We start from the raw sequence: 15,988 nt of genomic DNA, 5'->3' as shown, positions 1-15,988 counted from the left end.
GTTCCTTAGGAGGTTAGGCCAGCAACCGATCCATGCAGAGGTGGATGCTTGGAGCCAACCATCAGACTGAGCTCAGGGACTCTGGTGGGGGAGCTGGCAGAAGGACTGGGGAAGCAGAGTGGGATTGCAATCCCATAGGAAGTACAGCATGGACTGACTGGATCACCCCGTGCTGCCAGGGACTAGACTACCAACCAAGGAGTGTACAGGGAACTGTACAGTGGAGCAGTGGGGCGGGAGAGGGTGGGTGGGGTGGAGGAGCACCCTCACAGAGGCAAAGGGGAAGGAGTAAAGGGCAGATGTTTTGATGGGAGCCTTGTGGAGGAGCAACCCGGAAGTGGAATATCATTTGAGATGTGAATGAATGAGATGGAAAAAAATAAACTCATTTTTGCTTACAAGTGAATTCTGGGCACTATTTTACTCATATTTCATGCATACTATCAACCCAGTCTTGAAATACCTCTATGCTGGGCTTAATTTAAATCTCTAGCTCCTGCTGACCTAAACCTATTCATGAATGTCTTTGGATGCTCTCTACAGAACCTTTCTTGTGAGTGTTGATGATCAGTTTCCATACAATGTTACAACCTTCTGGTAACATAAAATAGCACCAATTCCAGCACATCTTTGTGTTGTGCTGTCCCAAAAGTCAGACATATGGTGACCATCACATAGAATGTGATGGAATCACACATCCTTCATGGGACACCTTTATTTCAGGACCCAGAAGAATTTTAGGCCAGCATAAAAGATTCACTACAGAAAAAAAAAATCAGCTTCTGTTCAAAGGTAAACTTCTAGAAGTCTATGCTTTAATGTGGAATTCAACATCTGAGATGAAAATCCTGGCTCTAAGTGTCTGTAGGTAAGATCCTCTTGGGTAGGGCATGTCCAGTCATCACAATTTCAGGTCCTGATTTTTTAGTTTGTTTGTTTGGTTTTTTGGATTTGGTTTTTTCAAGATAGGGTTTCTCTGTAAAGCCCTGGCTGTCCTGGAACTCACTCTGTAGACCAGGCTGGCCTCGAACTTTCCGATAGTCCTTAATAGTGGCGGAGACATGGAAACAGACTGGAACAAGAATCTGGGAGATCACATCTTCAACCACACAGAGAGAATAGAGAAAGAATTGGAAATGGGGTGAGGCCAAAAATTCTCAAAGCTTATTCCCAGTGAGCTACTTCCTACAGCAGGGTTTACACCTTCTTATGGTCCCATAATGCGTCCAAACAGCGCCACCAACCGGACCATGTGTTCAAATACTGAAACTCAATGGGAAGACTCCTCCAACACGTGTACACAAGAATAAATAATGTAAGTCACTGAATTAATACTAGGAAGCATGGGGTACTCTTTTCTTAGAATAGGGAAGAACGTGTATTTTAAAGACCTTGTCATGTAGTTGTAACGTAACCGTAGCTGGTCACTTTTCAAAACTCTTTATATCCCAGTTTGCTTGCATACAATCTGTACCAAAAGAATCCCATCCTAGTTCAAGAGTATTAACACAAAGATGGCCCTGGAAAACTGTTTTCATTGTTTTTCTCCTCTGTGTTATATTTTCAAACTGTTGGCGGATTTCGAGATCCCATTCGCTGCAAATGTAACAGAAGTAAAATATCTAAAACGGAAGAAAAAAAAGATACTCAAGAAATGAAAGTTAGCCCCAACTCTGATCTCAGAGGGACCGAAAGATAAGGCTGGCAGCGCCCGCCGGTGTCCAGCAGGGGACGCTGCAGGCGGCGGAGGCAGAGACGCGACCGGAAGTCAGACTGGCGGCTCCCGGGCGCCTGCGACGACTCTTCCTACTTCCGCTGTTGGCCCGGGACTGCGCTCAGTTCTCTCAGTTTGCTTTTGTGCCGTAGCCATGCCTCTAGAAAACCTGGAAGAAGAGGGTCTGCCTAAGAACCCCGACCTGCGCATCGCGCAGCTGCGGTTTCTGCTTAGCCTGCCGGAGCACCGCGGGGACGCGGCGGTGCGCGAGGAGTTGATGGCGGCCGTCCGGGAAAACAGTGAGGCCCGCGAGCGCCGAGTCAGCGGCCTAGGCCGGGGCGGTCTGGGTGCCTGGCTGGGCGTCTCCGGTTGAGGCTTTTTGGAGAACCCTAAGGAGTCCTCCTGGCGCCGAGGGGCTTGCCTTAGTGGGTTCTGCCCCGCCGCGAGTGTTCGGGGAAGCCTCGGGTGCTTGTCGCGGTTAGACTCCCAGCAAAGGTTCCGCGGCATTAGTCCTGACAGTATGTCTGTCAGTGTTTCTCTGCTTGCCAAGGCACAGTTAGAGTTCTGTCCCTAGCAGTCGAGTAAGTGTCCTTTGCCTGACGGGAGGACTCCTTTGGAACAGGAGCCGACCAGAGCAAACTGGATTCCCCTCCTTGTGGCCCTAGTAGCGATCAGCCCTGCTAAGATTGGCTCTGAAGTAGGCCTCCCAGCTTCAGAACCTTAGCTGTGCTCTCCAGGCCCAGTTGGTAGGCGTCAGCTAGCTGACGTTTGGTGGGGTGGGAAAAGCATGCAGACACTAACAAGTTACCTCATAGTGTGTGATTTCTGGCTTTTAGATATGGCTCCTTATTATGAAGCCTTGTGTAAATCCCTCGACTGGCAGATGGACACGGAGCTCCTCAGTAAAATGAAGAAAGCAAATGAAGAAGAGCTGAAACGTTTGGATGAGGAGTTGGAGGATGCAGAGAAGAATCTGGGAGAAAGTGAAATTCGAGATGCAATGATGGCAAAAGCAGAGTACCTCTGTCTGATAGGTGACAAGGTCAGTGGAGATGCTCTGTCCTCTCTGAATAGGTGAGAGGATCAGCGGAGATGCTGCACCCTCTCTGGATAGGTTTCAGGGTCAGAGGAGATGCTTTGTCCCCTCTGGATAGATAACAGGGTCAGTGGAGATGCTCTGTCCTCTCTGGAGATGAGAGATGCTCCCTCTTTTCTGGAGGTACAGACCAGTGTTGTACCTCAGTGCCAATGAGTAATATCTCACTGGATAAATGAATCTTTTTTTCTTAAATAATCATATTTACCTGTACTGAAGAGTCAGTACAAAGTCAGGAGATATATGATGATGTTGCAACACCCAATTTCCTACTCTTAACAGAGCAAGGTGTGTATTAGTCTTCATTTCTGTGTCATGAAAAGTAAATACCCATGAGGCTAGAGAGGTGAGGCTTGGTGGTTTAGGAGTACATACTGCACAGCATCTTGCAGTGGACCTGAGTGCAGTTCCCGTCTCCCACATCAAGAGGTTCACAAAACCAGCACCCAGGTATCTGATGCCTCTAGCCTCCAAGGACATCTGCATTCATGTACACATGACCCCAGACACACACACACATACTTGAAAATAATAAAAATACTTCTCCAGAACAAAACAAGGGAGCAGAGGTTTTGCCCACTGTTTTAACAACATTGGGGTCATTCTTAGTAGTTAATTTATATGGTTGGGAAGCATTTATTGTACAATTTAAAGGTTTACAGTTGGAGGCTGAGTGATGGCTCAGGGGTTGAGAGTGTTGGTTGCTCTCAGAGAGACCCAGGTTTGAATTGTAATCTCCATATGACAGCTTACAGCCCACTTTAATTTCCGGTTCTGAGAGATCCAGTACCATCTTCTGACCTCTGTTGGCACCTACCAGGCAGTACTAGTATTACTTATCATTCAAGGGTTGCAGTTGTTTGGCTTTTCATTGTTCTATACCTTGAGAAATAATCAACTCGAATAGCTCTTTCATTGTACAGTTACGCACTTGTATATGTATGTCTTGTAGAAAATGAGTAGTGAATGTGTATTTGTGTGCATATGATTACTGTATGTTCCACAAAACCTCCTCTTCCATGCATCTGTCATTGCATCTGAGAGAACTTTGTTAATGCTCTGGTTCACTGCTGTCACATCCACTTTTTGAGTAGGTTGTCTGTTCAGCTGGTAGGGGTGCACAAATTCAGCTGGTATTGCTTTAACCAGCTGTAATAGTTGACTTTTCTTAAATTGCTGTGGTGAAAAACATGTTCATATGTCTCCTAGTATATGTTAGTGTTTTGTTTTGTTTTTTTCTTTTCTGTTTTGTGACAGGGTTTCTTAGTGTAGTCCTGTCTTGGAGCTAGCTCTGTAGACCAGTTTGACCTCAAACACACAGAGATCTGCCTGCCTCTGCCTCTCAAACTCTGGGGTTTAAAGGGGTTTGCCACCACTGCCCAAACATGCTAGTTGTTCTTTAGGACACTGTTTAGTCTGTGAGGCGAAATTGCTGGGAGAGGGAACATTTATTTTCCCATGTGTGGCCATTTGTTCTACATAATCGTAGTGCTGGATCTACTCTTTAGCATTTGGATGTAGGATGACATAGTTCCAGTATTTAAAATAGAGTGAGCTCTTGGATCAGATGGCCTGGGCTATACTTCCAGCCCGAATAGGCATTATTTACTGCAGCTTCGGTGTTCTTATGTAAAATAGGATGATGTATTTCTAAGTAATGCTGTTTAAAGATACAGGGAAAGACTTTAGAACTGCACGAGCCCAAAGAGAAGGCTTACGCTATAAACTGTTGAAGGTTCATTTAAATCCTTTTTTTTTTTTAATTTTAAATTTAGTAGTGTAGTAGTGGTCATTTTAAAAACTTAGAAATATAGGAGGGGAAATGTGGAAAGTAGTGTGAGTATGGTTTGGTTTAAGAGTATGTGACTGAGGGACTTGGTGTTGTCTCAGGTCTTGGATTTAACCAGTCTGGCTTGGTCATTTACGCTTGTGTGTTAATGCTGCATTCCTTCTATGCTGGCTCACAGGTTCTCAAAGGAAGTCCAGTTTGTTCCTTTTTAATGGTTGCAGTGGTTTTATTATTACTTGTATTTATCCATTTTTTGATGCTTAGTTCATTGCAGATGTTAGTGGAGGTCCCTTTAAGACAGTCTTGTTATCTTTTAACTTGATCTCATGATTACCTTTATTTTTAGTGCAAAATGGCATAAACTCACCTGCTATGCTAACTTCACTCTGCAAGCCTACAGTCATCCACTTCTCCCCAGACCCGGGGTTCCTAGTGAGGATCAGTACTGCATTTCCAGGTCTGCACACTAGGCACACCGCTGCTGTTCTGACAATTCCTCTTATACATTCATGAAATGCAACTAATAATGTGAAACACACTATCCAGTTACGGTCTGAAGAGACACCAAGTATAAAGTGATCCTTATCACTGTTCTTGCAAAGCAGTTGAGATGAGATTGCATCTATTCAGTGGTCTAATGAGTGACATGAGCCTCTTAAAATGATTTAAGAATTTATAGTGAACTTATTTGGAAGTAGTGCTAATTTTCACAGGCAGAAACACACTGTCTGTTATGTGCTTTTCATACGGTTCTCAGAATAAAGTGTTCCCCCAGGCATTGTCTACACTGTCCTCAGCTAAAGAAACTCTTGATCTTTATCCCACACACATCAGTGACCCTTTCCCTGGCATCTCACTTCTGTGTCACCAACCACTCAGGAAAATCCAGGTAGCTGGTGGCTTTGCTAAATTGTGTACTTTTTACCCCTTTGGTCTTGAATTTGACAGGAGGGAGCTTTGACAGCCTTTCGAAAGACATACGATAAGACTGTGGCCCTCGGTCACCGACTGGATATTGTATTCTATCTCCTAAGGATCGGACTCTTTTATATGGATAACGACCTCATCACTCGAAACACAGAAAAGGCCAAAAGGTACAGTTAGCAGTGATATGACCCTGGAGGTTAAGGGCTGTTAATAAATTATTAATAAGTTGGTAGGTCCATGTTTCCCCATTTTGTTTTGCTTATAACTGTGGAATATGGTCAAAGAGTTGACATACTTACTGAATGAAATACTTTAAAAAAACTTTAAGAATTCGTATGTTTCTTTTGCATTATTTGCTAGCCTAATAGAGGAAGGCGGAGACTGGGACAGGCGAAACAGGCTGAAAGTGTACCAGGGTTTGTACTGCGTGGCTATCCGTGACTTCAAACAGGCGGCAGAGCTCTTCCTCGACACGGTTTCCACATTTACATCTTATGAACTCATGGATTACAAGACGTTTGTGACTTACACTGTTTATGTCAGTATGATTGCCTTAGAAAGACCAGATCTCAGGGAGAAGGTAAAGAAACTCTTAATATCCTTTCAAAGATTCTTTCATGCTTTCCTAACTTAAATATACAAAAATCATTAAAATGGTCCTTTTTGTTGTTGTTTAGTTGGTTTGTTTTGTTTTAAAACCCAGGTCATTAAAGGGGCAGAGATTCTTGAAGTATTGCACAGTCTTCCAGCAGTCCGGCAGTATCTGTTTTCTCTCTATGAATGCCGTTATTCAGTTTTCTTCCAGTCGTTAGGTAAGGATCTGATTGCATGTTCTGGTCCTGTGGGTGCACAGCACAGAGGGTTCTCAGGTGTAAGAGCTGCGGTGGCTTGAGAGCTACGCTTTTTACTTAGGTTCTGCCTATTGTGCTTAGTTAAGATGAGCAAACTTGGTGTATTTTATAAATCCCCAAATGTGAGAATGATGTGTGTGTGTTTGAAGTGTATGTGAAAGTCTTCAGGTTGCTTCTCTTCCATCATGAGTCCTGGAATTGAACTCAGTTCCTCAGGCTTGGCAGTAGATGCCTTTACCTGCTGAGCTATCTCACTGGCTTTTTGTGTTTTTAAAAGTAGAGCCTAAAAAAAGAGGAAAAGAAAGTGTGACAAAAAGCAATGTGGTTAGCTCCCTTTGATATGGGAGTGTGCCCAAGACTTGCAGTTTTGTCTTAAGGAATATGGTAGTGTGCGCAGATGTTTAGTTAGGTGTATAGTAAAGGATGAAGGAATAAACCATCGCTGCATTCAAAGAGGTTTTGTTTTAGATCTATGAATTGAAACTATAATCTGTGGAAAATGCTTGTGTTCTTTCACGGACAGTTTACAGAGCCCAGTGTACATCAGTGCTTCTCTTAGGAGGACTGCGCTCCCTCCTGGCCATCTGGTTTGCTATTGGTGACTAAGTTACTAAAATGATAGAAGGCATCCTTCCCAAATTATTTCCCTAAAATTTATTCAGGTACCTAACATACATTGATGTATTCTCTTGTTTATGCAACAGATTTCAAAAAATTATTTGTCTACAGAAGGTCTTTGTGGAAACTAGGATGGTGAATGCTGCTGCTGTATTTGTAGGGGTGTGGTATCTTTCTAGTGAGATACGTGAATGGCTTTGGCAGCTCCTGAGTGTGAGGCATTCAGCCCTTCCCACTCATCCAACTCTTACCATCAACCTTTTGTTCATAGTATATATACGTATATGGTTTTTCATATATAGTTTTATTTATAGTTCTGCCTGGAATATTTTAGATTTAATAAGTCTGTATGCTTCCCAAATGTTTGAAATGAAAAAGGTCTTATCTTTCATTTGCACTAATAAACTTGTTGGTTTTTGTGAGGTTGATTCTCTAAGTATTCATAGACTAATGTGTTTAAAATACTTCAGCTGAAATGGGAAGAATGGAATCCTCTGCCAGATAGTGTGTGGTTGTTTCTAGAAATCCAGTATAACCGCAAGTGAAAAGCATAGTATCTCCCTCTCCCAAACCACACACCTTTAGTTACACAATCCTTCCTGGTACTTAATACTTTCACAACTAAAAAAGTTAGGTACACACTAGACAACTTTCTAATAGGATCCTATGGAGCAGTAAACAGTTTTCACTAACGTGACGTTGCAAGTGGGCAGCAGTTACCAAGTCTGTGGATCTCCTTCAGAAGTAGTCAAAAAGTACTCAGTAACACGTACATGTTGTAACTATATTTCATAGTCTGCTCTCCAACTTGCTTTTCCTTGTCACACTAGTATGGGGAAGCTTTTCCTGTCACCATACCAACCGCTGCAGTCAAGTGGCTGTAAGTAGCTCTCATGGACTTAGTACATAGGTTTCAATCAAGTGAATTTCTCCAGAGCTTCCAATTGGTAAACGGAGTGTACTGTGTCCCTGAATTTATTATCTACTGATAGAAAGTTCTAAGATTTCACCTCAACCATGTAAAAGTCATCCTGTTTGAACATGTAGGTAGACATCGAACTTTGTATAAGTATCAGTATACCTTGACCATGCTGCCCCTAGGAATATTGTACCAGTTTATAGTATTTGAAAGAACCCATCTCCACATTTTTATAACACTTGGTAGTTTGAGGAGAAAAGGGGAATCTTACTGGTCATGTATACTTTATTGTAGTGAAAGTGTGGCCATCAGCTTAGTGGCGGCCTGCTCCCTTTCACCCTGTCTCATGGTCACTAGACAGCCCTTATTTTTCTGTTTGCTTTGCTCCGTTGCAGCTTATTTATGATTTCTTTGGACTTCTGTGAAACCTTTCAGTGACTGAGTGCTTTTGGTTGCCTGTGCCTTGTCTCTGTTCTTTTGGGTAATATATCTGGATGGCTGTGCAGCCAAGATTCCTAGTTCTAGTGTTAACCCTTCATCAGATGCTAGCACCATGCCTGATGCCTCCTTGGTGTCTCTGAGTCTGGTGGACAGATCCACTAAAGCAGTGTCCCACCATGTTTGCACCTCAATATTCACCTACATAAACTAACTACAAACACAGTACCCAATTCCCTTGTTCAACTTGTCTCTACCCCATTAGATTTTGTAGGCTTTCTATTTCTGAACTTAGTTATACTTAGTGTACCTTGGGACTAATAGTGCTGTCTAGTAATGCTCCCGGCTTAGCCAGTTTCTCAGAATTCTTCTGCCCACTGCCCCAGGAGGGGTTTCTCAAACATGCTGCCTCTGCCATTTTCTTTATAGAACTTACTAATCTTGCATCATGGTTTCGTAACCAGAGCACAAGCATTTATTATTTAGTAAGATAATATATATTCCTATAGATCGCTCATTAATATCCTAAGTACACTTTACCCTTCAGTTTTGTTAGTAACTTACTCCTGTTGCTACATCAGCCTTGTTAACAACTTGTCCTTCAATTTTACATTCTTATAATAGGTATCATCACTCTTTATCACTTATTTTTTGTGACTTTTTAAAATGTCTCTTTTTTGCTTTTGTCTTTCATTTATCACTGTCCCTCCTGTTTGTTATAATTATAAATGAAAGTTACAGGATTTTGCTTCATTATATAAAATGCTCCCAGTCATGCCGCGATCTGATGACAGTTCCATTGTCAACCTGTCTTTGCTGCTGTGGGAGGACAGCGATATATGTCTAGTGCAAAGTTCCCGGATCTAATGTCTTGGGTGAGAGGGGAGTAGTAATTTGTCATCTTATTTATTGTAGCGATCGTGGAGCAGGAAATGAAAAAGGATTGGCTTTTTGCACCTCATTACCGATACTATGTAAGAGAAATGAGAATTCATGCGTACAGCCAGCTGCTGGAATCATATAGGTCATTAACCCTTGGCTATATGGCAGAAGCATTTGGTGTGGGTGTGGAATTCATTGACCAGTAAGTTTAACAAATTTATGCATCCATACTACCTTTTAATTTGTTTTCTACATTTTCTGAGTTTACACTGCTTCCATCAGTTTTAAGGAAGAAAATCTCTGAACTATTATTTTAACAGTAGTATCTGTGCACGTGTGCCTTCCTCAGGACAGTTTCCAGTGACTGAGCAAAGCACGGCATGGGGAGGGCGTTGACTGAGAAACTGCACCAGCGTATCGGGCTGCAGGCTTTCTCGCTTACATTTAGTGGCAGTCCTCTGATAATGTCGGAGTTATACTTTTTATATTTATGGCATTTCCTCCAATGATGTCAGTTAAAATTTTCATCAGGTTGGTAACAAAATGTGGGACTTGAACACTGCAATCATTGATTCAACAAATACTGAGCTAGCTGTTCATGTTTGGTGCTCGTGTAGATGTCTGTGCACTTCATTCAAGTGGACACTACAGGTGTAGAGAGGAGTGTAGACAGTGGAACTGTCTGCCTAGATGCAGCATGCCTGAGGAGGGGACGCTTGCTCTGCTTGACGGCTGTCAGCCATGTGAAGATCTCCAGATGCTGGAAAGGAAAAATAGCAAAACGATGGGAACAAACCTAGATTCTGAGAGGAGCTAAATTCTAGTGTGGCTGTGCCATAGCTGAGGAATGGCGGGGACTTGGGGCCTTAGAGTTAGTTCATCCTGTAGAGCTTGGATTTTTGAGTCTGTGTGCTATATGATGCCGTTGGAGTCCTCCACCATGAGAGCAGCACGGTCACATCCTGTGTCTTACACAGTAAGGGAACCTAGGCAACAACTGGGCACAGACAATTTTAGTGTGGCTGAAGATGTCTGTGTGATAAATGTTGATGGTTTGTTCATAATCCATAATAGAAAAGTGACAGTTAAAATTCAGTTGTTTTTATTTAAATCTGATCAATCATTCTCTCATGAGGCATATAGCTTTTCATTATATTTTATTATAAAAAATTCAAAGAAATTTTAACTTGTATAATGGAATTTGTTTTGTGTACTATGTACATGTGAGTGTCAATCATTCTGTAGCTGCAGCTGACAGGAACTCGTGAAAGCAGTCATCCTGATGTCTGAGGTTGCAGCTGCTCTCCCTAGAGTAAGGGATGGCAAGCCTCAACCCAGATGCTTGAGGTGGTGCACTCGAGAGGGCACGGCTTTAAGAGTGCCGTAGTCTACATCAGACCGGTGTGAGAGCAAAGCACGTTTTTTGTGTTTCATTGCGTCATGTTTTTTGTGTTTCATTGTGTTCTTGGACAGCATAAGAAGTGTTGGACAAGAAATGGGCCGCTTTTTCAGTTCAGGTAGCTGTTGCATTTCCAGTTCAGGGTTTGTTGACTCTAGCAGTTTATTCCTGTCTCACCTTTTCCTCTGAGCACTTTGTTTTTTACTACACTCCTGGTGTTTTTTTATAACGTATAGGGCCAGGTTTATTCTAGTAGCTGACTTGAGCCTGCAACAAATCAGACATGTCACTGCTGTATATCTGGTAGTTGTGGCTTGAGGAAAATGAGAGCTCTCTGTTTCTCTAAAACTAATGGTGGATTTTCTTTTTCTCAATCAGGGAACTGTCCAGGTTTATTGCTGCTGGAAGACTACACTGCAAAATTGATAAAGTAAATGAAATAGTAGAAACCAACAGGTATCCTTATTATCTTAATTGTTTGTTATTGATGAGAATGGGGTAGTTTTAAGTGCCTTTGTGTACAAGTAGGTCACCTCTGCTAAGTAATTCATTTTTTCTTTCCTTTATTTATAGACCTGATAGCAAGAATTGGCAATACCAAGAAACCATCAAGAAAGGAGACTTGCTGCTAAACAGGGTTCAGAAATTATCCAGAGTAATTAACATGTAAAGTCATTTGAAATCCTTTACCATGCTTCTTGACAGCTTTTCTAACTTTCCTCACTGTGTGCCCACTTCAACAGCATCAAATAAATATGCCATTTGTTTGTGTAATTTTTTTCTTAAACATATATGTCTTTAAGTACTGGGTCCACTAATGCCTCTTGACTTGTTAATGAAAAATATTCTTTGTCTTTTACCGATCTATCTGTGTGGTCCACAATCTGAAGGTTCTAGACCTAGTCACCAGGATTCTGCCTTATTAGCAGGTGAGGGAGCTGATGTAGCCGTTTTCTCTTGGAGTAAAGTACAGGATTACGGGTACTCCAAACCACAGTGCAGAAGTATTCCTATTTAATATGAAAAGAAGATTAAGTAGAAAGTTTTTCTTGCAGTCTTACAAAACTACATTCCCTGTTTCAGAAGCTTGCATGGACTAGATTCCAGAATACGACTTAAGACAGGTTCTCAAAATCCTGTACAAATATTATCAAAATGAGTATTTATTTTGGAATTGAACCTTCTAAGCTGTGGAGAGGGGGAGGGCAGGTCAGCGCTATAAAACTATAAAAGCACATAAAGGAGTGAAGGTTGTGAGGAAACTACTCTGTGGGTTACAGGAGTGGGGCATGGGGACGGTGTGGATAAAGGGGTACAGGTTGTGAAGGGACTCTGCTCTGGGTTATAGGAGTGGGGCATGGGGACAGTGTGGATAAAGGGGTACAGGTTGTGAAGGGACTCTACTCTGGGTTAAAGGAGTGGGGCATGGGGACAGTGTGGATAAAGGGGTACAGGTTGTGAAGGGACTCTACTCTGGGTTACAGGAGTGGGGCATGGGGACAGTGTGGACATGTTGAGCAAAGGATGACCAGTTTGGATGTAGTATTCTGTTATGTCATTGTGTATTGAAGTAGAGGCAACAAGATTTGCTAAAAGATTAGTGAGACAGGAAAGGCTATGAGAAAATGAGGTGAAGATTCCATAAGCCTTCCTTAAGTTAAAGGTGACTTTCTGGTGTTTTAACAACACATTTATCTATAGGAATGAAAACACATCTTACACCGTTTCCTTTCCACTGCTTTGTCCAATTCTTATGTGTTAGTTTTGTTCTGTCTTATGTTTTATTTTTATCTCTTAGAAACTTGTTTGTCTTCTAATGACAGACACAGTAGCTAAGGGGTAGTAAAGGGGAACTGTGTGAATAGCTGAGGGAGGGAAGCCCTGATCAAGATACGTACTATGCGGGGGGCCAGGACCAGAGTTCAATTCCTGGCACCCCTATGGCAGCTCACACCTGTAACTCTAGTTCTGACACCCTTAAAAGGCAAGCATGCAGGCAAAACACCAATGAACATTAAAAAATAATAACATATACTTTAAAAAGATGTGAGAACTATATTTAATAAAAGGAAAAAAAGACAAATTCATGTCCTTTAAAAGTTAGTAGAATTCTCTGTACTAACTCAAAAGTCTTTGTTTTTCAACTTACACTTGAAATTGAGTTGGCCTGCTAGTATCACAACTGTGGCTTCTAAAGTTGGAGAAGACCCTGCCACACTCTTCAATGCCCTGCCCCACTCTTCCGTGCTAAAAATGTGCTCAGGTTTAACTTTTTTTTTTGGATTTGGTTTTTTTCGAGACAGGGTTTCTCTGTATAGGCCTGGCTGTCCTGGAACTCACTCTGTAGACTAGGCTGGCCTCGAACTCAAAAATCCGACTGCCTTTGCCTCCCAGAGTGCTGGGATTACAGGCGTGCGCCACCACCGTCCAGCTCAGGTTTAACTTTTTAAAAAGGGGGTATCAATGCTTTTCTTCTCTTTATAAAAAGTAATAAGTACTCATTGAGAAAGAAATCCAGGCACTTTAGAGTAGAACTACTTTAAAATTATCCACTGCCTAGAACAATGTAAGAACAGTTCTCTGCAAATAACTGTTCACATTATAGTTATTTTGTGTTCAACATTTGTATATATCATAATACAAAACTGGAGGCCTTGTAATATAGTTGAAGATTAGTTAGAAATTCTGAGTAAACTCTTCAAGTTTCAGCTTAGAGCTGAAAATAAAACCAAAATCCAACATTTTTTCTTTTTTAAGATTGTGTGTATGCCTGTGTGTCTACATACGCCTGTGGGAGTGTATGACACACACACACACACACACACACACACTACTAGAGGCCAGTAGTAAGTACTGGACATGGAGTTACAGGAGGTTGTGAGTTCTAGGAAGCAAGCTTAGCTGAGCCCTGTATCTAGCTCCAGACACTGGAAATATGGCTGCACAACATGAAAGAAGCAGTCCCACTGCACATTAACCAGACAAGGCCAGTTCTAGGCCCAGCCTCCTATGTCCTGGCCATCTGACTCCTAGAGAACTTAATCTTTGATTCTATTTTATAATCTTTGGAAAATACTGAGGTTCATTTTACACTACAAACCCTCAAAGTCTGGATACACTTTGAAAGGTGCTTCCGTGAAGAGTGCCGGCAGAAGCCTGAGCCAACTAAACCAGTACCAGGAAACCCACCAAGTTTTAAATGTGTTCCTAAAGTAAGACTGCAGACTAGTCATTCTCTGCTTTCATAGTGAACCTCTTGGCTTTCACATTTTAAATACTGATACCACTGAAGGAATTTCTCTGTTGTGTCCCACAGAAAACTGAGGCTGGGAAAAGCAAAGGGGACGTTCCAATGTCAGAGTCACATGCTGATCACCCACCAGTTGCATGGGCCCCTGTAGATGTGTTCTAAGGGAAAAAGGCTACCACCTAATTTTTATGTAATCATGGCTAGTTTCTCTAGCAAATGTGGTAGATAAACTGATTCAGTGTCAAGCCAAGTTGTGTGTATTCATGCCCAGATTCTAGACCTGGCCCATTTTAGCAAGTGAGTTTGTTTTCCCTATATGAAAAGATATGATGTCACCAGACTATGTTAGGAAAATTGAGCCAAGTAATTCTTAACCTTGTCCATGATGGCTCTAATACAGCTTGTTTTTTCTAACCAAAAGGCCTTTCATAAAACAAAAAATGAGGGAAAGTAAAAGGTAAGTTGGCATGAAGTTGAAATAAGTTAGTTCCTTTTGAATATTGCTGTTAATATTCATAATATGGCATATTAAAGTATGAGTTTAAAAGCAAAATAAACCATGTATAATACTGTTACCTGTTTTTCCTATTTTCTAGTTCCACCCAGACAGCAGGCACCTGAGTATTAACCTGAGTTTCTCCTGCTAATGTCGTTCTGTGCACAGCCTTCTGCACAGGTTACACATTCACTCAAGGTCTTTCAAAGGTTTCCAGACTTGCTCTCCTTGCCCTTGGCAGGCCTAGGAACTCAGTAGGGCGTACATGGTACCTGGCAGTAGCCGTGCAATTCACTTCTGTCCCAAGCCTGTTGGTTCTCTCTACAGCAGCTACTGGAGGGGATGGCAGGGAGGGATAGTTTCAAAAGTATTAATAGTATTTCAGGCTGCTCCTTCTGCAAGAATTCTACTTTGACTGATGGGGAATCATGAGACTCAGTTTCCACTTTGGCCTAGGAGCTTTGGCTGTACTAAATGAGGGTAACAAGGACCGATAGCCAGCTTTACTAGACCAGCATCTTAGTGACCTGCTTGCAGCAACAAGAACATTAAGAGCTTCTTAGGAGACCAGAAAAAGAGGTAGTTTAAAGGGACTGCCTTTGAAAATGTACTACATTCTGTCTAAGAGAGAACATGCACGCATGCTATGGAACATGTAGCCGACAGCATGGAGGAGTCTATTCTACAATGTATATAATAGGGATCACACACAAGTCTTCAGGTTTAGCAACAAGTGCCTTTTCCCACTGGGTCACCTCACTGCCCCATGGGCAGCCTTTTGATGAGGAACTGTAAAGTAGAAACATGTGAAGTGGGAGCCTCACAATGTCGGAAATAGAAAAGAGTCTAGCATGTCCTTGACTTCTGGGCTGCTGCAGTAACCAAGGTGCCCAGATGCAGACCTAGGAGGAACCTCTGGGCTTCGATGGTTATCTCCAAGTCAATATGAACTTGTTATTTATGTTCCTGAGGACAAAGGCTCCTGGCAGCAGCAACCTGACAGCTCCCGAATTTCATCATACCTTTATCCTGTCTGCACCTTCTTCAGTCGCGGCCAGTGAGATCCCATGTGGCAAGATCCAAAACTGCTAACTCTGCCCCCTTGAGATGGCTTCTTAAGATCCAGGGCAGATGACTTGCAAAGAAAGGCAGTGAGAAAGTTCCTTTTAAAAAAAAAAAAAAAGGCCCAAGAGAGTGATTTATCCACAAGGATATTTGTCATTGATCATCTTGCTAATCCATCAAGGAAGGAGCTGGAAAGTTCATGAGGGGTCAGTCCAGTTTGGCTAAGTCATATACAAAAATAAGTTGCTTCCTTTAAGCAACAAATGAAAAAAAATTAAATTGACTCTTTTATAGATGCAACTAATGTACCCTGAATATAACCAAAATGCATTTGTATATATATAGTAAGTAGGAAGAATAAAAACAAAAACAAAACAAAAAAAACCTGTAAGAGCTCCAGATTTAAAACCTCTTCAGCAGGAGCAAGCTTAAGTGGAATGTTGTCCCCACACGGCCGGCTCCCCTCTTCCCGCACGTACAGTGTCAGGCCCAGATACAACACTGTCTTGTTTATGTGGGGATCGATTTTACCCAAGACAGAGCT

The 15,988-nt window shown here is 42.1% G+C and overlaps 1 protein-coding gene across 1 annotated transcript; it reads left to right on the top strand.

Moving 5' to 3' along the window:
• The first annotated feature begins 1,801 nt into the window (after positions 1–1,801).
• On the top strand, positions 1,802–11,407 carry Psmd6 (proteasome 26S subunit, non-ATPase 6). The gene is made up of 8 exons (XM_052190353.1): positions 1,802–2,013; positions 2,551–2,756; positions 5,548–5,693; positions 5,887–6,106; positions 6,230–6,338; positions 9,268–9,436; positions 11,012–11,089; positions 11,207–11,407. Exons 1-8 carry the CDS (start codon positions 1,869–1,871, stop codon positions 11,301–11,303), a joined length of 1,170 nt encoding a protein of 389 aa, XP_052046313.1. The 5' UTR covers positions 1,802–1,868; the 3' UTR covers positions 11,304–11,407.
• Positions 11,408–15,988: the final 4,581 nt, after the last annotated feature.

The sequence above is a fragment of the Apodemus sylvaticus genome, chromosome 8, assembly GCF_947179515.1.
Source record: "Apodemus sylvaticus chromosome 8, mApoSyl1.1, whole genome shotgun sequence".
Taxonomy (NCBI): Eukaryota; Metazoa; Chordata; class Mammalia; order Rodentia; family Muridae; genus Apodemus; species Apodemus sylvaticus.
The sequence above is the reverse complement of the archived record's forward strand: the minus strand, read 5'-3'. Positions and strand labels throughout refer to the sequence as shown.